General features: G+C 53.3%; 11 protein-coding genes across 11 annotated transcripts; 6 read left to right on the forward strand and 5 right to left on the reverse strand.

Annotated features, from left to right (window-relative positions):
* Positions 1-455: 455 nt before the first annotated feature.
* Positions 456-1,323, forward strand: Z520_02501 (uncharacterized protein; the record flags this gene model as incomplete). Its single annotated transcript, XM_016773015.1, has 2 exons — positions 456-504; positions 572-1,323. 2 exons carry the CDS (start codon positions 456-458, stop codon positions 1,321-1,323), a joined length of 801 nt encoding a protein of 266 aa, XP_016636485.1.
* Positions 1,324-1,449: 126 nt separating this feature from the next.
* On the reverse strand, positions 1,450-2,725 carry Z520_02502 (uncharacterized protein; the record flags this gene model as incomplete). The annotated part of the gene is made up of 3 exons (XM_016773016.1): positions 1,450-1,755; positions 1,838-2,071; positions 2,219-2,725. 3 exons carry the CDS (start codon positions 2,723-2,725, stop codon positions 1,450-1,452), a joined length of 1,047 nt encoding a protein of 348 aa, XP_016636486.1.
* A 578-nt stretch (positions 2,726-3,303) lies between these two features.
* Z520_02503 (uncharacterized protein) lies at positions 3,304-4,120 on the reverse strand (the record flags this gene model as incomplete). The annotated part of the gene is made up of 2 exons (XM_016773017.1): positions 3,304-3,390; positions 3,452-4,120. 2 exons carry the CDS (start codon positions 4,118-4,120, stop codon positions 3,304-3,306), a joined length of 756 nt encoding a protein of 251 aa, XP_016636487.1.
* A 1,262-nt stretch (positions 4,121-5,382) lies between these two features.
* Z520_02504 (uncharacterized protein) lies at positions 5,383-6,302 on the forward strand (the record flags this gene model as incomplete). Its single annotated transcript, XM_016773018.1, has 2 exons — positions 5,383-5,798; positions 5,873-6,302. The coding sequence occupies 2 exons, from the start codon at positions 5,383-5,385 to the stop codon at positions 6,300-6,302; spliced, it is 846 nt and encodes a 281-aa protein (XP_016636488.1).
* A 949-nt stretch (positions 6,303-7,251) lies between these two features.
* Positions 7,252-9,368, forward strand: Z520_02505 (uncharacterized protein; the record flags this gene model as incomplete). The annotated part of the gene is made up of 3 exons (XM_016773019.1): positions 7,252-8,614; positions 8,663-9,190; positions 9,238-9,368. 3 exons carry the CDS (start codon positions 7,252-7,254, stop codon positions 9,366-9,368), a joined length of 2,022 nt encoding a protein of 673 aa, XP_016636489.1.
* A 642-nt stretch (positions 9,369-10,010) lies between these two features.
* Positions 10,011-11,135, reverse strand: Z520_02506 (uncharacterized protein; the record flags this gene model as incomplete). Its single annotated transcript, XM_016773020.1, has 1 exon — positions 10,011-11,135. The coding sequence occupies one exon, from the start codon at positions 11,133-11,135 to the stop codon at positions 10,011-10,013; it is 1,125 nt and encodes a 374-aa protein (XP_016636490.1).
* Positions 11,136-11,184: 49 nt separating this feature from the next.
* On the reverse strand, positions 11,185-11,367 carry Z520_02507 (uncharacterized protein; the record flags this gene model as incomplete). Its single annotated transcript, XM_016773021.1, has 1 exon — positions 11,185-11,367. One exon carries the CDS (start codon positions 11,365-11,367, stop codon positions 11,185-11,187), a length of 183 nt encoding a protein of 60 aa, XP_016636491.1.
* Positions 11,368-12,558: 1,191 nt separating this feature from the next.
* Positions 12,559-14,317, forward strand: Z520_02508 (uncharacterized protein; the record flags this gene model as incomplete). Its single annotated transcript, XM_016773022.1, has 4 exons — positions 12,559-13,554; positions 13,624-13,676; positions 13,740-13,790; positions 13,885-14,317. The coding sequence occupies 4 exons, from the start codon at positions 12,559-12,561 to the stop codon at positions 14,315-14,317; spliced, it is 1,533 nt and encodes a 510-aa protein (XP_016636492.1).
* A 444-nt stretch (positions 14,318-14,761) lies between these two features.
* On the reverse strand, positions 14,762-15,997 carry Z520_02509 (uncharacterized protein; the record flags this gene model as incomplete). Its single annotated transcript, XM_016773023.1, has 1 exon — positions 14,762-15,997. The coding sequence occupies one exon, from the start codon at positions 15,995-15,997 to the stop codon at positions 14,762-14,764; it is 1,236 nt and encodes a 411-aa protein (XP_016636493.1).
* An 821-nt stretch (positions 15,998-16,818) lies between these two features.
* Z520_02510 (uncharacterized protein) lies at positions 16,819-17,925 on the forward strand (the record flags this gene model as incomplete). Its single annotated transcript, XM_016773024.1, has 2 exons — positions 16,819-16,881; positions 16,957-17,925. 2 exons carry the CDS (start codon positions 16,819-16,821, stop codon positions 17,923-17,925), a joined length of 1,032 nt encoding a protein of 343 aa, XP_016636494.1.
* An 866-nt stretch (positions 17,926-18,791) lies between these two features.
* Z520_02511 (uncharacterized protein) lies at positions 18,792-21,167 on the forward strand (the record flags this gene model as incomplete). The annotated part of the gene is made up of 7 exons (XM_016773025.1): positions 18,792-19,065; positions 19,148-19,448; positions 19,554-19,697; positions 19,768-19,914; positions 20,000-20,199; positions 20,306-20,503; positions 20,554-21,167. The coding sequence occupies 7 exons, from the start codon at positions 18,792-18,794 to the stop codon at positions 21,165-21,167; spliced, it is 1,878 nt and encodes a 625-aa protein (XP_016636495.1).
* Between the last annotated feature and the right edge of the window lie 51 nt (positions 21,168-21,218).

Below are 21,218 nucleotides of genomic sequence, written 5' to 3' on the forward strand. Positions count from 1 at the left end.
CCAACATTGCTGTCCAAGCGGTGAGGAAAGGGTGTCGATTGGCTCGACAGAGAAAGGGAAGGGCGTCGAGTCGTCGACAAGTCCACGTCATAGAAATGATGTGTCTGACTATCCAGCACAGCACAAGTTGATGTGACAAGTTCTGGTCAGACGAAAGAATACTTTGGGCAGCGACCCTTCATCTGTTTAACCGTCAGTAAATATTGCACGAGCCCAAAGAAAGCGAAGCGCCGGGCTTACTTCCTCATTGTCAATATTTCCGTCTGTCGAGTGTCTTCGAGAGAGCTTCCTCTTCTTGTCGTCGCGTGGGAGAAGGTGCACCTTGAAAAGCACGAAACGTTGCAATAATGATACACGTGTCAGAATTGCCCGACGGGCCATAAGATTTCATTCTGCTGTTACTTCGATTGCGCCCTCAATAGAGCCGTATCTTTTCCTTTCGTGTTTTGCGCAACATGTATCACCTTGTCCGCTCTCTGTACCTCTACGCAACTAGCAAGCCAGGTAAGCTCTGCCAGACCGCAGGCTACATCTTATCAACAAGGCTGACCCTGACCCGCCTGGTATTTAGAGTACTCCATCATCCTCCTAGGCCTCGACAATGCCGGCAAAACAACCCTTCTCTCACAGATAAAAGCGCTTTTCAACACCACCGCCGACCCGGTCGCCGGCCAGACGGGCGATGCGCCTGCCTCGGACACCGCAGGCAACACCGTGCCCACAGTCGGTCAAAATGTTGCAACCATTGACCTGCCGGAGATGTACTTGAAGATCTGGGATGTGGGTGGACAAATGAGTCTAAGGAAGCTATGGACGAGCTACTACAGAAGTGCGCATGCGGTCGTGTTTGTGGTGGACAGCACTGACCTCGGGAATGGAGAGATTGACGAGGCCCCAAGGACGCCCGGGTGGCATGGGCGCAAGAAGAGCTATATCGGGAAGGGTGGTGATGAAGACGAGCCACAGACACCATGGACTCCGATGACGCCCATGACACCAGGGTATTTCTCGTCAGGGTTGGCTCAAGGTCGACTAGACGAATGTCGCGCTGTTCTAGAAAGCGTGCTCGAAAACGACGACACTGCTGGGATCCCGATCTTGATTCTGGCCAACAAACAGGATAGAGAAGACTGCCTCGAGGTCGTCAGGATCAAAGAAGGCTTCGTGAAGAAAGTGTTCGAAGGTGAGAAGGGAGGAATGGTTCGAGATAGCCGCGTCCTGCCAGTGAGCGCTCTGAAAGGGACAGGAGTCAAAGAGGCTGTCGAATGGGTCAAAAGTCGGGTTGTGTGGAACAAAGAAAGCCGGCCACCGATCATGAGGTGAACATTGCTATCTGTGGTCCATGACCAGCGCCATCTGCTGCGAAAGTCTCCCAGCTACCAACGATGATGCTGGTCCGGGAAGACCCAGAACGGTATACACTCTTCCGTCAAAGATGCATCAAGCCACTCAGGCACCCAGGGCCTCGACCTTCAGCAAGGCAGCGGCAGTGTCCCTGACAGTCACTTCCAAGGCTGTCCACTGGAACTGGAACACTTCATCTGCATCCTTCGTATCGAGCCTCGGAAGCGTCAAAGCTGAAGCATCATCATTATCCTCGCCAATCCGATCTGAGATATTCAACACGGACTCCTTCCGCAGTACATCGGCAATCTGATTGAAGATGATAGGGTGTCCGACCACAAACCGCTTGTTCGCTGCCCCGGGGGTCGTGAGTGCGAGAATTTGGACTTTCGCAAGATCGCGAACATCAATCTACACCCAAGCCCTATATCAGCATTGTTGCTCCAGAAGAGCCGCGTGAATAGCAGCCGTGCAAAAGGAGGATTGTACTTACACACCCGGGGGACGCCGTCGCCGGCACCTTGCCGCTCTCACTCTTCTTGCTGTTCATGATGGCATAAATCAAGCCATTGCTGAAATTGATCTTCTCTACTCCAGCCACTTTCTGCAACATTGGCCCAAAAATCAAGGGCGGCATGAAGTTGGTCACTGTGAAGGAAGGATTCTCTTCTTCTACGAACTTCCACAAGGCTTGTTCGGCGAGCTTTTTACCAACGCAGTACGAGACCTGGAGCAATGAAAGTGGTGGTTTTAGCGAGTTTACTGGAAACCGGGCCATTCACCGACTCTTGAAGACCACTCCACTGAGTCTGACGAGACCCTTTGACCGCGTGGAACGAACATTCAGAGAGAACGCGGAGAAATAATTACTCACATAATTACTCTGCGCCTTGACAGCATCCTCCCGGCCTAAGGGCAGCCACTCTTTGCTAGAGAAGACTCTCCTCTTGATATCCTCCTGGTCGCCGAGCGTGATCGAATTGAGACTCCCCGTGACACTCACGGCTTTCACATTCTTCCCGTACGTCTTTGCGCTGCGGAGCAAACCCAGATTTCCCAACACGTTGGGCTTCTCGAAGCACTCTTCGAAGCTGGTCCCGGGTGGCAGATCGACCATGGGCGCCGCGACGTGGACAATGTATTCTATGTCAGGATGTGTCTGGAAGACAGAGTCGAAGGCCCCCGGGACGGTGAAGTCGGGGATTGTGTGGCTGGTGATCCTCGACGCGGGCCAGGATGGGTTACTCGCGAGCAGCGACGCGGCCGACGAAGGGGAGCGCACGGCCAGAATGACATTGTGGTTCTGGGCCAGGAGCTCATCCAGGACTGTGGCTCCGACGAAGCCTGTTCCCCCAGTTAAGAGCGTGGTGCTGGCGTGCATGGCCGATGGTAATTGGGGCTATGCGAATTCAGGTGGACTGAAACCTCAAGCTTGAGGCTGGGATAGTTATGAAAAATGAAGGAAAGGCGCACAGAGGAAGATATCGAACATGCTTCTGTTCAACTCGAACATCTAACACCTACTTATACTGCTGATTTGATTCAGTCATCCTCTGGACATGCTTTACCATTGTGGACTTCCCTGCCGTGGACCCGCCCTAGCATTTCTCAGCACGGAATACCTATCAAAACTCATATCAACCATCTTGAAAATGGGGCGCGGCCAAGACAAAGCACAGCACTATCGATTTGCTGGCCCCAAGCAGTGGTACATGCGGGCGTTTCGAGAACCTGGCTCAGGGTGCAAAGGCAAGCCAATGCCATGCGGATGTGCTTTGTCAGCCTGTTGGGTGGCTCTTATTGGTCCATTTCTCGATTAGGCAGGACGAGGTTGCCGTATGAGGATGGGAATAATGAGGGATGCCCAAGTCTTGCAAATCATCGTTGTTCTGGAATCGCAGGATTTCTTCACAGCAGGCTTGCATTTCCCGATAATTGAACTTCCTGCAGAAGCTCCAGTCATACCCAGCGTTCCTGGTGCTTATCAAAGCCGATGCATTGCAAATCGATGTTCATTTGATTGAGCATCATCTCCATCGTGAAGCACTGTTAATCGATGCAAAATTAGTGCGCACAAGAGGAGAGGGTACCCGACCTTTTGACTTACGCTCTCTTCGGGCTCGGCCTCGCTCTCACAATCCGCAACTTCTGCCTGGTCGATTTCCTTCGCCTCTCCTTGACAATCGTCGTCCTCGTCGGTGCCCGCACTCATGCGTGCGAATGCCTCTCTATCATCATCGTCCCTCCACAGCCGTGACTCCTCCTTAAGCTGTCGCTGCCATTGGGCAACACCTCCCATCCGGTCAATCCTCTCTTTGGCATCAGCAAAAAGCTCTTCTGCAGCATCTTGAGCGACCGTACGCCATCGGGAAATCAGAGGCGGCAGTTCCGCATTTTGCTTTGACCCTTCAATCTGAAGTGCTTCCTCTGCCGTTTGAAGAGAGTGGCGTAGTTGAGTTAGCCGAATGGACAATGCAGTGTGCTGCTTCTGGAGATCTCGCAATGCGGAGTCGGCCGGCGCGAGTTGGGAAGAAAATCGCGGGATGGATGCGATTTGAGGAGATGATCGGATGTATGAGCTTTTGTCTGTCGATGAAGGTTGAAGGTTGGAAGGAACCTCAGCAGCTGGAGCCTGAATGTGAGCTTGTTCAGCAGATGGCTGAGGCTGAGGCTGAGGGTTAGTTGAGCGAAGCGGTGAGCGAAAAGGTTTATTCAAAAACCCGCCAGGTTGATGCAGCTTTCTTCTCTTCGCGGGATGCATTTCGATTCCCAACATGGAGACTACAAAGTACCCTTTTTCATTATCGTTCTTAAAGTGCCATCACCACCGCCTTGACCATGACGAATTTTTGTGGACGGAAGACCCGGAGACAGGCAGAGGAGTGGGCGTTTGATGACCCAACAGGCAACTGCTCGGCGATGATGTGGGAAACATTAGTCGATTACAAGGCGACTTGATGGTGGCCAGGCTCAAGAGATACGGCGACCAAGATTTTCGGTGGATTGCCTCTTACGTCGGATTGACCAAGGTGACCCGAGAGTGAATGTGGGTGACTGGCGAAGGAGAGAGCATCGCGAGAGGGAGGCAAAAAGCTAAAGTGGCCGCAGGTTGCAGGAGTGGCACGAGTGGATTGACTGCCACTTTGACTGCCACTTTGACTGCCACTTTGACTGCGCAAGTGATAGAAGCCGCGCTACCGTATGCGGCTAGCGCGTCCAGGCGTTTTTGCTCCTGACTAAAAAAAGCAAGCGGCCAGGCGGGGCGCTGCACGGATGGGCCACCTGAATCACGGTTCTGTCTGACAGCGCCAATTGCAGCCTCCAGGGTATTAAATGCTGCGCCGAGACTTCAAATGACCCCATGATGTCGCCCAATGCGGGTTCTCGCAACACCCAAAGCGAGAAACCCTGGTCGCTTCATCCTTCTCTTCTCTCAGAGCATCCTCCGAGTCGCGCGCCGTGAGCAGGCTCAGTAGGGCGGTTTGCTGCTCGCCGCCTCCCGTTTCTGCCGTCACACGCGCCTCTCAAACCCTTCAGCCCTCTCACCTTTCTCTTGCGCTCCCCAGATCTGATCTGAGCCAACCCAAACCCAAACCCATACCCAGCACCATGCAAAAATCCCAAGCCATGCCATCCAGAATGATCCGGCCACTTACACACAAAATCACACGCCAGGTCCAGCTCCAGCACCGTCTTTGTCTCATCCCCTTCAACTCTCATGCCCACCTCATCTTCACTTTTTCTAATCACCCTTTCTACCCATCAACCTGCACTCAACCACCATGACCACTCGTCACCAGCCTAATCCACCCTTACCAACACCACACTACTAAGTTGACCACAATAATAATACCCTCGCACCTCAGCTTCACGCACAGGCAAATTATCTCAGCCACCTGCCACCTGCCGCCTACCGCCAGCACAAGCCTTACCAAAGCTGAACCCGCTGACTGTGCACACCTCAACAATCCCGCCTCCCTACCGAAGACCTCGCAATCGTTTTCACTTCAACTCCCTGGATAATACCCGTCAATGACCATGTCTTCCACAAGTACAACGGGTCGCTCACCCTCGGCCACGGCCAAAGCGGACAAGAATAAAAAGAAAGAGAAGATAGTAACACTCAAGCTGTCACCAAAAATCCTGCATCGCTTCGAGGAGCCTTCGGCCAAATCAGAAGAGCAGTCCACGGCCTCAGCAGCGTCGTCTCCCCCGGCTGCAGTCGAGGAAACTTCAACCCTGAAAGTCCCCGAGGTAAATGACAATGCATCCGAGGCCACCTCCACCCCAGCTCCCACGCCGGCCGATGCAGCCGATACCTCTAATGGCGATGGCTCGAAGAAACGCAAAGGAGGCCCGCTGGCAGGCACCAAGAGAAATCTAGGACAAATGTCTGAAGTGAACGGGCTACCAAGGCCCCGAGGCAAGCCTGGCCCCAAAAAGAAACCCAGACTGTAAGTATACACGACCTCCGTTGCAGAACTCTTACGCCGTCTTCTCGTACACATTACTGACTCTCCGCCTCTAGTGATGACGGCACCATCGATCATGGCGGCATGAAAGGCTCGACCCCGGTTGGCATCAATGCTGGACACAAGCTGGGCCCCAAGGCCAATCAAGGTGCCATCAACGCGGGCCTTCGTGCCCTCGACCGTTCTGGCGCACCCTGTCGCAAATGGAGCAAAAAGCCATTCACTCTCAAGAGTTTCACTGGGGTGGTATGGGAGCTTGCTTCATGGCGAGGCCAGGAGAGACCACAGGCGCCCAATGGTGAAGAGTCCAGCGATAACAACCAGGTCTCCCAACAGGGGTCCAGCGACGTTAAACCAAACGAGAGTGATGTCGCCATGGATAGCAATGCCGGCGACCAAGCAGATACCATGCTCATGTCGACGCCCGCCGCCAGTTCTCCGGCGCCGATGCCACCTCCATCAGCAGCCATTGCTGCCCAAGGTTGATTATTCGTATCATACACGGCCGCTGATTGTCAGAAGCCAAAAGTCTTACCGCTTAACCGCTTCTGACGCGGCAAAATTTGTCGGCGAAGTGGAATACATCTTGTCACATTCCAAAAAGTTGGGAGCATTTTGGGTCCCTTCATTGCCATAATGCTAGAGCCGGTAGAGCTCAGATTGGCACTGATTACATATGTGGTTCCCCATACAGCATGGCGTTTCCGGATCATGGGTCTATTTCAGTGCTGGTCATCTGCCTGCAGAAAGGAGCATTTACGAATTGCAGGAGGCTTGTACTACAACAAACAGGGCGTTATGTCCTCGGTCACGGTTCTTTCTGGTGGCAGGTCTCGAGGAAATGAAAAGGGTTTCAGGTTGATCCATTGGTACATTTCTCTTGCTGCGGTCTGTATGAATAGACGAGAATGAAGAACAATACAGTGATCCAGTCCTAAATATTTGTCTCCAATGGTGGAATAGTGCTGTGGTGCCAGTTATAATCGTGGCTGGCGTGTGCTTGATCTGGTGCTGTTGTGGTCGAGGCGGCCCCCGCAACTGCTTTAACTAGCAGAAGCCAGTTGCCACCCAACTACTACTAACAGCCGCCCCATATTAGCACCAGCATTGCATCAGTGACCTCCCGCGGAACCCATATCAGCACGATAACGGCGTCCGCAATGTTTTTTGACCTCTTCTCACAGGATACCGGGAGATTCAGTCCGTGAAAACGCCATTGCTTTGAGTGCGAACGGAAGGAGATGGGCATGCCTTGAGCGGATTCGTGTGCGCGCTTTCTCACGTCTGACTTGCAGACTAGAAGACCTTCAGCAAACTCACCGACCGCACCGCACCACACCCACCGCGTGACCCCTTCACCGAATCCCTCCTCTCGGTCTCTACGAAGGCGGCGATTTACCATCCCCGTCTATTGCACCCTTCGCTCTGGACCACGATGACCGACGGCACTGGGTCGGGCAGTAACAGCCGGTCGAATCAGTTTGGGGGTGGTAATGTGCCTCGACGATTGTCGTATGCTTCTGTTGCCTCAGGCGCAACTGCTCAAACGCTTCACCACCCGAGTCGATCGGGTGCGTTTTCACATCTCGTTTCCTCGACACCCAGCAGCTCGTACCCTCCTCAGTATCAACCAGAGCAACAATATCAAAGACGACATTCGGAGCAAGACCAAGAGAGTCTCGGAGTCAACCACTGGCGGAAGCCAACACCCCTACCTTCATATTCACGAAAGTTTGCCAATCTACCCAATCTCGGCACGAATGCGATGTCTCCCAATCCGTTCTTCATCCCCTCTTATCTACGACATTCTCGATACATGGCAAAGTTGGAGGCAGCCCACAAGGCCAAGGTGAAGAAAGAGCGTGAACAGCCATCTGGAGGACCGTCCGCCCTCACCTCATTCTCCACAAGTGTTGGAAATACAAGACTAGCGCCTTCGCATCGTGGCATGACCTACGATATCATCGAAAGCAATCCCCCTAAAGAAGAAGAGGTGTTACCTCCGCTGCCTTCCAGATGGAGCGAGCATGACAAATACCCAGGTTTGGATATAATCGATGGTCAAGACCTGAAATACAGCGGATCTGCAAGCAAGGCCGAGCTTGAAGCAGCGTCTGTTAGAACAGATCATGCAATGCCCCTTGCGTGTGGGATATACTATTTTGAGGTGGAAATCAAACAGAAGAGCAAGGACACAGCGATCGCCGTTGGGTTTTCCACAAGTGAAGCCTCACTTGAGCGGTTACCGGGCTGGGAGACACAATCCTGGGGATATCATGGGGATGATGGAAAGATGTTTTTTGGGGAGCATTCAGGCCGTAGCTACGGCCCAACCTTTGGCACAGGCGATGTCATTGGGTGTGGAATCAACTTCAACACTTGTCAGGCCTTCTTCACCAAGAATGGACAGGACCTCGGTGTATGTTTCCGGGAACTCAAAAAGGACGTGAAACTGTACCCCACGATTGGCATGAAAAAGCACTCTGGCGCATTATTGGCAGGCAACTTCGGTCAGCGGCCTTTTGTCTTTGACATCGATGATAAGATGCTGTCTGAAAAGGCGAACGTGTCAAGAGAGATTGCAAAGGCCAAAATCACGTCGTTACGGCCGCAACGGGACGAGAACACCCTCATTCAGGACTTGGTGGCGCATTTCCTAGCCCACGACGGCTATGTTGAAACAGCCAAGGCGTTTACAGAGGAAATGAGAAGAGAGAAGCAATCATTGAATAATGCTCTTCCTTCAAATACGTCGACACCGCGCGAACGGGACGACACCGACGCGGTACACCGACAACGTGAGTTCAGTTGTATCCTTCTACTGACCCTGATGCTGACCAATATAGGGATACGACGTGCAATCCTTTCTGGAGACATCGACCAAGCTCTTGAAATCACTCATGCACAATTTCCTACTGTCCTAGCAGAGAACCCCGACATTGTTTTCCGACTAAAATGTCGCAAATGGATCGAACTTATTGGCAAGTCGACCGAACTCGATACATCGAAACCCTTGACTGCACATGAACGGAAGCCTAGTACCAGACTGGAAAACGCTTCTGGAGTGGATGATGATTTCGTTCAAGACATGGAACTTGATGAGCAGCCGAACGGTGACAGTCGGGCCAATGGCGTGGGCAAGTCGCGGGCTAATGACGGTGCTTTGCAACACGATCAGCTGCTCAATGAGGCGATGTTGTACGGCCAAGAACTGCATAGAGAATTCCGGGACGAAGATGGGGACTACGCGAAAGCATTGCGGGATATTTTCAGCCTGGTGGCATACGACGACCCTAGAGGCAGTGTGAATGGACATCTCTTGGATCCCGCCGGCAGAGTCACGGTTGCAGAGGAGCTGAATTCTGCCATTCTAGGTATGTGCTCTTCCTCAGCTATGTCTGTACTCACTGACACCTGGCAGTCTCACTTGGGCGTTCACCTTCTGCTGCCTTGGAGACAGCGTGGAAGCAGACAGAAGCCTTGATCGATATCCTCAGTGAAGAAGGGGGCCCTGCTGCTTTTGTGAATCTCAAAGCCACGTTCTCGTCTTGACCGACGATGACGACGAAGGTGATTTCCTGTCATTGAACCATCTGATGGGAGGCTCATGTGGTCATGCGGCTCTACTGGATCATCTCGCCAGCGGCTGGAGAGGGTTGAGCGGAATGTCTCCATGCTCTATGCTTCGTCATTCAATGGAGTTTTGTTGGCGAGCAACGGTCAGTTCATGGCAATAGGGCGCTGACGGCTTGGGGGACACTGGAATAGTTTCTACCGCTTCACAGTGGAACAACGAATCCCATGGCGCTGGGGCAGGGAATATACACACCACCTGTATGCAATGTGTAGCTAGAGAAGAGGGAGGTCCTTGCAGCCTCGAATGACTGCCATTCTGAGTAAAACTTGAAGACTGTGTCTTTGCTTGTCGTGTCTGAACCTTGCTTTACACCTCGTACTTGATACAAGGCAGACCGACCGAGCGTCTTTTGTTGTTTTTGTGGCAGTGTTGCAACGGTTTGAACTACAGGGAGGGTGGTACTACCTTATCACCCTCAACTCCCAAACACAAACTTGGCGGCAGAGAACACCCATCGACATAGCCCAGCCATGGATTGCGCGAGAGGTATTAGAGTACAAAGTACAAGGACGCGTGGTACCTCGTCATAAGTTGAGGCTTATCCAACAAGCAACCTCTTACACCCCAGCGGCCGCGGTTCTAAGTTCCGCGACTTTACCCTCGAGCACGCATCCCAAAGCTCTCTCCAACGCAAGCACAAAGGCAACTTGGACCCGTGCCTCTTTTTGGTCTGTGACGAGCTCTGCCGGTGCCTCGTCCAGTCTGCTCTGTTGGAGGCCCATGTGCCCCCGGATCTGATCCCAATCCAGCTCGTTGACGAGGAGGTTGCGCAATGCCTCTGCGTCGTCGACGGGGACTCCGATTCTTCTGACCGCATCCATGGCCTTTGAATCCGCAAACGGCCAAAGCGCGTGCCCCCACCCGTCCACACATTGGACTCTTCGACAGAAGATCTCTCCGCCCGTCACGGCCAGGCCGGGGACGGTCGATTTGATGTGCTCGATCACACCGTGGAAACCGTCGTCGTTGGCCTCCTCGGCCAGTTTGAACATTGTCTCGGATTTAGCGTACAGTTCAGCGGTGCGGAAGATGTAGGACGCGGTCTTTTGGCGGTGCTGGGTCCGCGCGGCTTCGAGGGCTTCCCACACCCGCTTCTGCCCAGCGGAGACTATCCTCTCGGGGGTGGTCAGGTTGAAAGGGGGATTGAGTAAAGTGCGAATGCTTCTCATGCCGAGAGTGTGCGAGAGGGGCTTGGAGAGCATATGCGTGCAGAGCAAATGCTCGAAGGGCGTAAAATCGGACGGAGATGTTAGTGAGTATGACTTGTACTCCTTCTCCTTGGACTTTTTGGCGACGTCTTCAAGTTCGTCCTCAGGGAAGCAATACGGCATCGCTGAGGGAGAGAGCAGGAATTTGAGAAGTTGCTCTGCGGAGGCAGGGTTATTCTCTGTGTTGTTGCGAGGTGAAGTGCGTGTTCCCTGTCGTCGTGGTGCCTTAGTGTCTGCTGCTTCGGATTTGGAGGTATTGGTTGGCGGATCTTTGCGCTTCTGGCCGGCATGGGCAGAGTCTCCTTCTGGCTCAGGCTTTTGCTCTGTCTCTGTCTCATTCTCATTTTCTTTCTTTCCTCCAGAGTCGCCATCGGCATCGGCATCGACGTCAGAATATGGTTCTGGTTCTTCGAGCGCAGTGGCGTTGTTCTCCTGTTCGGCCTCTTCCTCAGCCTGCTTCTCCTTACGTGCCATTTCCTGTGAAGTCGAATAAGTCTATACTGTAGGTCACGTCAATGGGTGGTTAACGCGTAGGGAGGAGAAAGCACAGAGTGGCCACGTAGACGGATGCAAATGCAGAGGCGATAACGAGTGCCCTCTCTTCTTCCCGCAGGAGGTCTATTCGCTTCTGAGAAGCTAGCATCTTGTATCTCACTTCCAGCATTTCGTTGTCAGGAGTGGCCAGGACAACGATCGGAAAAGTCATGACGTATAGGAGAAGAGATCTGGGGGAAGTTTCCTCGTTCATTCTTAAAAGGCTGAGCGGAGCGCCAATTGAATCATCGAGTTCGAGACGCCAGAGAGAGCCTCTTCTGAGGATTGTGCAGGTGGGTTATGCATTCTTGCTCCTAGTATGCATCTTCTGCTCTGGCATGCACAAAGAGGGTATTCGGCACCAGCCCTTCCCTTTGGGTATTCCACATTGCTTTTGGGGGATGTGGGCGTGCTCATTGCGCGATGCTGGGCGGCGGAGGCGTGCGCTCGTCTACCTACTTGCGAATGACTAGGCCTCGCTAGCCCATGGCCCCCGAGCTACTTGGGTGGACACGAGCAGCGGGTTCCCTAGGGTTACTTTCCCCTTGCTTCTGGCGTATTGTGCCCGGCATTCGGGAGAGGGAGCAAGAAGCGAATCTGAATCGGGAACTAGCAAGTCTTGATAGGCTCTGAAGCAGAGAAGGATGCCTGAATAGATGTTTGACGCGCGAAGACGATGGTCAAAGAAAGATGAAGCAATAATTCAGCAAGATCGGCGGCCCTCAACTGCAGTTTGGTGTGCTTGGTGGCAACCCATTCACGAGCAAGTGACCAGAGCCAGCAGAATCTGACTCGTTAGTGATGGAGGACGGGCAGGGGCGAGCTACGGCAAGACCAGATGACCGCGACTACATACGCCATGTTGACTCGATCGGGGCCGAGTCTTAACTAGCGCTTCAGGCTCACAGTGGCCAGGGGCCCCAGTAGCCCCCCAGTAGGCCCCCAACAAGCCCAGTTGCTCACTCGTAGTTGGGCAGGTCAGTAGTGTCAATCCCCCGGACATTCTTAATCCCGACGCATTTCTGAAATTCTGGGGGTCTCCGAGGGTCAATCCTGCCCAAGGGTCCCGGGCTCCCCAAGCCCATCTGAAGAGTGCCTACCCACCTACCTAGGTAGGTAGGATACTCGGCACAGCAGGTGCTTAGCAGCTCGCCCTCCAGGTGCTCTCCCCCGTATCCCCCACGAACGAGCCTCCCCGCTTGCCAAGGTCGGGGCAAGTCCCCAGCAAATGCTCAGAGGTCCTTTCTCGCCCTGTGTCCTAGAACCTTTTGCTTCCCAATACTCTTCAACCGCTTCCCTTTTTCCTACTCGTCTTGTCCTTGATTTTGTCTTAGGAACGACTGTCATCACCACGTTCAATAACATGGAGTCACAAGGAGGCGACATGTCTCCCCCTGCTCAACCGAGCACTGGCACCTCGAGGGCCAGTAGGATGTCGCCTGCCCGGCTTGCGAGGAAAAGAAAGGCGGATAGAGAGTCGCAAAAGGCCTCGCGCTTGAAACAGAAGAACTACATCGCCCATTTGGAGGCCTTGGTCAAGTCCTTGGATGCTACGGCGGGCTCCGACCCGGTCGAGCTGCTGAAACAGCAGGGGGCAGAGAATGTCGAGATCAAAAAGGCCCTCACAACCATTTGCAAAATCGCCCAGACGGCTCTGGGTGTGGGCGCGGGCGACGGCCGATATCTGGGTACCTCTTCTTCACCCGATCCGATGACCGATCAAGCAGACGTCAAAGACATGAAGCCTGATCCCCCCAAACTCAGGAAAATCCAGCCTTCTCAGACGGCCAAATTGGATTACGCCACCGATCCTGTTAAATGCATGGGTGAATCAGACACGACGATTTTATCCGCCGCTGATGCCCATCCACATGGCGCCGGGTTTCCCTCAATGTTCACAGAAGATGACGAGAATTTGGGAGAGTTCATCCACCATGATCTCCTGGACTTCCCGCTCCGAGAGCAGGGCGCTCAACAGACTTTCGACACACCAGAACTTCTCTGTGGCAGAGATGCCATGTCCACGGCCCAACCGGCCCCTGGCCCCTGGGCATTTGCATCGCTATCGGAATCTCTATTACCTTTACGCACCCACCACCCTGATCCTGGAGGCCGGGACTGGGTATCCACGGTAAACCTGCTAAGCGGACCTGTTGTGTTTCCGCTTGAATCTCCTGATGATGTACTCGATGGAGACATTCCAATCTCAGCCGTGTTGCGTGGCTGGGATGCAGTCGAGGCCCGGCGGCCGCTGGATCCAGGGTGGAAGGTCCTTCGAGAAATTGACCAAAATATTTTTATCGGATGCGGCATTGCTGAAAGATTGGCCGTCTTGCGAATCATGAGGTTGATGTGCCACGTATGTTCTTGCTACATAAACACCCGTACCTCCACATCAATCCTGGGTTGGCTGACTGACTCATGGCAGTATATGACGACAGCAGAACGGCGGCCAGAGCTGCCTCCTTTCATGCTTAAACGGTTTGTTACAGTCTATATGACTCTACATTCACTGTGTGGCTGCTGATTGTCGCTGTGAACCAGGCCATGTCAAGAGCACATCAAACATCATCCAATGGTTGACTATCTCGTCTGGTAAGAATTTATATAAATATCCCCACCTAGATACAACAACCCGGCGCTCGCCAGGTTGAAGTCGATTGATCCTCCCATCTGACATTTGCAACAGGCCGGGACTTCGTGAAAGATTAATCTTCTCGCAACAAAAGTTCGCGGCCAACGCAGATCGATATACCGAGCTCTTCCGCACCAACTTCCGTTTCCTGTGGCCTTTCGAGCCTGAGGACATCTACTATCGGGACCCAGACACAGGCCGATATGCATTCTCCGAACAGTTTATCGGACGAACGGAGGATTTATCCTGCTGGACGATGCACAATGACTATTTCATTGTCCTGCCAGAACTACGTGGAGATGTGCCTGCCTTCCCTCAAACTTCTATCTACACCTTGAGTCAACAGCCTTCGGTGTCACAACAGGCCATTCAGCGAAAGCCCTTGACTAGGTCAGGAGACGACCAAGAGTCCTCGCAAAACGAGAAGTCTTCGGTCAACATTGATTTTCCTCATACCATGTGGGGGAGGATGTCACAAATGTCTTGAAAGGTTCCGGATGTCGGAGACGCGAAACAGAATACATGATACCCTTTATGAAGTCCACAATTCCTAATGTTGCAGAATCAGTGTGGTTTATCAGCGGCAATTGCCCTGGTCTTATCGAGCTCTAGTATCTTCTAAATAACGACTATTTCAGACTGCAGCGCCAGCTTTCGGCCAACAATTAGAAGACAATTCTCAGCCAACCAGCACTCGCCCCCACGGTTCTTGCCAATCTTCCCGTGAGAATCTCCCGACAAGACTGATCAGACTATCATTGCCCCAGTCTTCCATCGGATCTCCACAAGTCCACAAGCCTTCATTTCGAGGCTTCCATCCAGGTCTTCCATGTTCCGGGAGTGCTGCCCAGCAGACCTGACTTTATTTCCCTCCTACTGAGCAGGTTGCACCGCCAGCAGCTCATGGCTTATATCCCTCCCCCACGCCTTTCTAGTTAAATTTAAAAGGACAACCAATCATTGTGGCACCTCCCTCAGCTGCATATGCCCTCAAGGCCTCTGCTTCTTTTAGGACCGGATCACGCGAGACCTTCTCGAACTTTGCAGGGCCGAGCTCCTCGGGCAGGTAGCCTTCGCTCTTGAACTTTGGACCAGGAACGTATTGAGAGCCTCCTGACAGTAGGGCCGAGAGTTTATTCCACGCCGTGTCCTTGACGTACCAAGGCTCAAGACTTTGTTGTTTCGTCGGGTGAAGCCGCCCAGATTTCTTGTCCGCTTTGGCGAGGGGATCAATCGGTCGCATGCGGGGGAGGAAGAAGTTGCGGACCACAAAGGCACGCAGGCGGAAGAACCGATAGACAAGGACTTCCATGGTGTGTGAGGCTGCTGGATATCCCAACGCATTCCGCGTTCTCTCTTCAAGCAAAGCCATCATGACCTTTCGGAAGAAGCCCCGCATGCCAGGAGAAACATGTTTGAGAAAAAATTCAACTGCAGTATCAGCGCAGAGTCGGTTACTGTCGGAATAGACCATGGCCGTCTTCTCATACTCCTCGCTCCATTCTGCCATCTTTTCGATGGTGGGCGGGATGTCCTTGATTCCCATGCGGTTGCCGACTTCCTTCCAGTAGACGAACATGGCCACTTGTTCCAAGTACGTCAACTCACGCCACTCGTAGGTGTTGACCCAGCGGATGGCCTCCAAGACGTTGACTCCCAAGGTGTGGAGCATTTCCGGCTGGGTGATCTTGTCTCCATACTGCCGGTGCATCCAGTTCATCTTTGCAAGTGCCCGCGATCCACGCTCGCTGTCCATGGAGCCAACGACAAACTCGGTCGTGATGAGAGCGGTGTCATTGATGCGGCGGCCAACGTTCGGGCAACTGCTGAGTTGACGTGTCTTTGCGAGCAGCTCGGTACCTGAGGCGATGGCAAACGTCTTGAGGAGTGAGAATTGCCCACTGAAGGCGAATATGAAGGGGAAGTCATAGAGCATGGACAGGTGCATGATCTTGTGTGCTGCCTTGTAGTCCATGACATAAGGGTCTTTGAGGAGATGGGCATATTCGCGTTCCAGCTTGTGCAGGGCACGGAAACGCAAGGCTCGAACAAGGGCGAGATATCCGAGAAGGCCAATGGCTATTGCCCATGCGTACGGGAAGTCATGCAGGGTCAACTTGGGGAGTCTCAAGGACAGAAAATCCACAGCGTCTGGTTGGACTCCCATGGTGGCAGGATGGATGTTTCTAGTGATTGTTCGAAAGGGGACCTGATCAACCACAAAAGAAGGAATTCCTTATTGAGGATTTATTCGAAGATAGCCTTTTGGCGAAGGCTTGCTTCTTGGTCGTGAAGCCTCAGTCTCCTTGTATACATAGTCGGTCATGGTCTCGCGGACAGAGTCTCATTGACACGCTAGGTCTTGGCGGTTCCGAAGCCGAGGGTCGTTTCATGTCAATACAAATCCTCCGGCACTGTCGGTACATGTTGAGGATATCGACCAGGGGACGACGAAATCTAGACTGTTAAGGTCCGAGTCAAGCAGTCGACGTCAAGGCTGATTAGCGTCCAGCAAGGACCATGTCAGAGGCACGGAGTCAATCGTACCCCACGCGGGCCCCACCGAGTGGATCCGGGACTGACATACCGACTATGCCATTGGCTTCTCCTTTCTGCCTCTAAGAAGTTACTTGGTACTTAGTATTTGTACTCCGGACTATGGAGTCTCACTTCGAGTGCATGTCCTTGTACGCACCTAGAAGCTTGAGCTTGCGTCGGCACCTTAGCGGGGACCCTGGTGCTGTTCAAGATCTGTCCGCGTGCTTCCCAGCCAAATTTACAAACTTGATCATGGGCGACACTCACCCTGTCAAGGACCGACACCAATGTCAATATCACACTCTGGGTTTCTGACCGATGTGCACTGTTCCAAGAGGTTTGTGGATACGAAAAGGGCATACAATGTGCCCAAATCACAGTGACCATCGCACACTTCGTTGACCAATATTCTTTTCAACCCGACCTTGCTGTCGCCGCACCACATCCAAGATGCCTTACGACACTAAGGAGGAGATTCTGGCTCTGGGGGTCATGGATCCCGAACTGAAAGCTGTAAGTTGTCCATTCGCACCGTCTCCTGTTTGCTTCTGGCGTTGCGAACTCAATACTAATTGATACCGGAATCAGCTGCTCGAAGCCAATCCTCCACCACCCATGACGTTCACGACGATGCAGGCTCTGAGGGAAGACGTCAAAAATCGTACCCTGCAAGCCATTGCTGCGCTTGGTCCACCACCTCCTTCAGTCAAACAAACCGACATCAGCTATAAAACCACAGATGGAGCTGAGCTGCGCGCCCGACTCTACCAACCCACATCACCGCCCGACGACGGCAGTCCATTGATTGTGATGTTTTATGGTGGTGGCTTCTGCCTGGGCATTCCCGAGTCTGAAGAAAAGGCCTGTCGAGAATTTGTACAAGCGTACAACGCCGTGTGCGTCTCCCCTGCCTACCGGCTTGCCCCGGAATTCCCTTTCCCCCAAGGTCCCAAGGATGCGTGGGACGCTCTCAAATGGGCCGCGGAAAGCGCTTCCTCATGGGGCGCCGATCTATCCAAGGGTTTCATCGTTGGGGGCACATCAGCTGGCGGCAACCTCGCCTGTGTTGTGACACACCTGGCGCGCGACGAAAGGCTGAATCCGCCGCTGACGGGGCACTACCTGTGCATTGCCGGGTTGGTCCCTCCCTCGCGAATGCCAGATAAGTACAAGAAATGGGCGTACAGTTACGAGCAAAACAAAAATGACCCGATCAATGGCCAAGCCGTGATCGATATCTTTACGGCCGCGTACAAGCCTGATCTTGACGATGGCATCTACAATGGTCCTCTGATCCACCCCAACGGTCACGCAGGCCTGCCACCGGTATATTTGCAAGTCGATGGCGCAGATACATTACGTGACGACTCACTGATCTATGAAAGGATATTGCGAGAAGAGCATGGGATCAAGACAAAACTGGTCGTCTATCCGGGTCTGCCTCACGCACATTGGGCTTTCTTCCCTTCCTTGAAAGCCAGTGCCCAGTTTTGGCAGGACCAGCTGGAAGGGATGGGATGGCTATTAGGGAGGGCCCCTGCCACGGCAACAAACTAGACTATCTCGTCTGAGAAAGGCGCAATAAAAATTCTACTCGTATGTCTACCGGAAATCTTTCGAGACGAGACTAAGAATACAAGCTCATGGGATGGGCCTAGATTTCGCGAATGCATGTAGACCCCAGGCCTCCGGATTGCTTGCTACGATACTCCGCCTACCTAGATCTTACTTTTCCAAGCCTTATTCTAACTCGTCTGACACGTATGAAACGGCAACCAATCCGGGGTATACATGTCTTTTCCAAGCGGGATAACGCGGGGTATACGAGGGAGTAGCGGGATGTATGGATTCATCTGGGCCCCCACACTGAATAGTGGATCGGCGACGCGGCATCCAGCCTCTCCAAAACCCCCCTTATCTGCGCCTTTTTTATTTGCCCCCCTACCCTGCTCAGCTACTAATCTATTGACTCGCCTGTATGACTCGCCCCAGGCGACTCTCCGGGGCGAGTCAGACTTGCACGCGGCTCAGGGCGGGCTATCTGTCTTGTCTACCGAGTACTCGCAGGGCGACATGCACCCCATGGGCCTTTTTAGTTTTCTTTGCTAAATTGTCCCTTTGAGCTAAACCCCAGATAATTCCCCCAGGCCGTTTGTTCCATACAGGGTCCCTTTTTGCCTCGACCTCGTCAAATCCAGGTTTTTATATCCCCCTCCCACCCACCCATATATTTCCTTCCTTTCTCAGAAGACCATAAAAGCAAGAAAAGAGGAATTTGGAAGGTGTCAATCTCACAGTTCCTTTTTTCTGGGTTCTGCTTCCTTCAAGATACGAGGTACATTTTTGAGAATCCGAGAGAAGCTTGCTAGCTATCTGTGTCAGCAAAAAGGATCACCTTGTTTCCCAAAAGAAAGGAAAATAAAATGGACTCCAAATCAGCCTCGCTCGTCAACGAATCCCCTCCCAGCTCGGACGCTGCCGTGCATCTCGAACGTCTCGCCGCCGACGAGGAGAAGCATGTCGGGCATGTCGGAAGTCTGCCGGTCGAAGGGTACGCCGACTCACTTGAAAAGAGCCAGGGCGTGTATGTGGACGTGACGAATCGAGATGCCGTCAAGGGCGACGAGTCGGACGGCAAGGTCGATTGGACTTGGCTCCAGATCACGGCCACCGTCTGCCTTTCGGGCTTATACGTCGGTACGTTTTGGGCTCCGATTTCCATGGAAAGCTGGCCTTCCGAACTTCATGACTGACCCTGGCATGATCGCTCTCTCTCTAGGCTCCCAAATCCCACTCTACTTCCTGGGTGGTACCCTGACCTATATCTCCGCCGACCTTGGAGGCACGAAGGCGTCCGCGTGGCTTCCCGTAGCCTATTCTCTGGCTCTTGGTGCCGTGACGCCCTTTTGTGGCTATCTGCAAGACTTGCTCGGTAGACGCTATGTGACTCTCACGGGAGGCACGATTCTCCTGATCGGTTGCATCGTCATGGCCACGGCCCAGAACTTCCGATCCGGCGTGGTCGCCATGTGCTTTGCCGGAGCTGGTGCATCCATCGGCGAGCTGACTGCTGTGGCTGGGTATGTGGTTTTGGACTCTTATCTTTGTGGACACTCGTCTCTGTCTTAGACTCCGACGATGCGAGGGGATTTTCACGTGTTCTTATGCTGACTTACTACCTGCAGAACCGCTGAGCTGGTCCCTATCAAGAAACGAGGCATTTACCTGTCGATAGTGACAGCATCCATCCTCCCCTTCGCTCCTTACCTGCTTTATGCTCAACTGCTGGCCAAACACGCCACATGGAGATGGGGCATGTGGCTCTGTGTGTAAGTATTACAGATCTTTTGCTCAGTCTCAGCCGTACCATATAACGGTTCGGACTAACCTTTGCACCAGGATCTGGAACGCTGTGTGGTTCACGGGTATCGCCATCACGTACTTCCCCAAGTCGCAGACTCGAGCACGAGGCGTGTCTCGAAGAGCTGCCCTCAAGAGGATCGACTATATCGGAGGCCTGCTATCCATCATCGGCTTAGTTCTCTTGTATGTCTTCTATTCCCCACCGTCTCACATCGGACCGATACATATAACGCAATCGATTACGGCTGCTAACCTTGCTTGCCTCCAGCCTCATCGCGCTACAGGCGGGCGGATCCTCCCACCCCTGGAAAAGCGCCTACGTGCTGGTCAACCTCTTCATTGGTTTCTCCTTGCTTGTCGCCTTCTTCATCTGGGAGTGGAAGTTCGCCAGATATCCCATGATTCCCAAGGAGTTGTTCCAGGGTCAGAATATTGTTGCCAGTTGCTTCGTCGTGGCGTTTGTGTCAGGTAAGTTGAGCCACCTTCTTCCCACGATCTTTCATGCCAGAGCGGAGAGTTTTCACGACACAAATGGATTTCTGATAGACTGACCTCTTCGCGTGGGGTGGTTCAGGAATGAACTTCTCCGCTCTGCTCAACTTCTTCCCCTTGGAATTCACGACCGTTTTCGTCCCTGATCCAATCCAAATCGGCTTGAAGGATCTCCCAGCCGCGCTTCTGTTGATCGGGGGCTCCGTCGCCACCAATGCATTGCTGTCATACCTGAGGGGTCACGGGCGCGAGTTGATGCTTGTCGGTTGCCTCATCATGAGTAAGTCTGCCCTACTGCACCTCTACTTCTCTCTTTCTTTCCCCTTGCAGGTCCTATCCTATATTCTACGCCCACCGAACCCTTCTCGCTGGGTCTAGATGAACTAATTTCATCTCTTCTTGCAGCTTCCTTCTCTGGCGCCCTTGCATCCATCACCCCGAACGGGACCGCCGCAGTGATCGGAATCGGTTCCATGGCCGCGCTGGGCGTCGGTATGGTGACATCCCCAGCGTCGACCATCGCCATCACAGTAGCACCAGACTCGACCATCGCGACATGCGTGGCTTTGATCATGTGCATCCGCGCCACGGGCGGCTCCATCGGCTACGCCATCTACTACAACGTCTTTATCGAGAAGCTGACCCCGGCCCTGCCAAAATACGTGGCCGAGTACGCCGTGGCAGCCGGCCTGCCCATCGGCGAGGCCGAGCCTTTCACCGCGCTCTTCCTCACCGCCCCGCAGAACGTCACCGAGGTGCCCGGCGTCAATGCCGCGATCGTCGAGGCCGCCACGATCGGCAGCCGCTGGGCCTACGCCCACGCCCTCAAGTACGTCTGGTACATCAGCCTGGTGTTTGGCATTTGCTCCATCGTCGCATGCTGCTTCGTCAACAATATGCAAAAGTACATGACAAACCGGATTGCCGCAAAGGTTGGCAACTAAAAAAAAAAAACACCACCGGTTTTGTTTGTATTTGTGTCAAATGAGTGCACT

The sequence above is a fragment of the Fonsecaea multimorphosa genome, assembly GCF_000836435.1.
Source record: "Fonsecaea multimorphosa CBS 102226 unplaced genomic scaffold supercont1.3, whole genome shotgun sequence".
In the NCBI taxonomy this organism is placed as follows: Eukaryota; Fungi; Ascomycota; class Eurotiomycetes; order Chaetothyriales; family Herpotrichiellaceae; genus Fonsecaea; species Fonsecaea multimorphosa.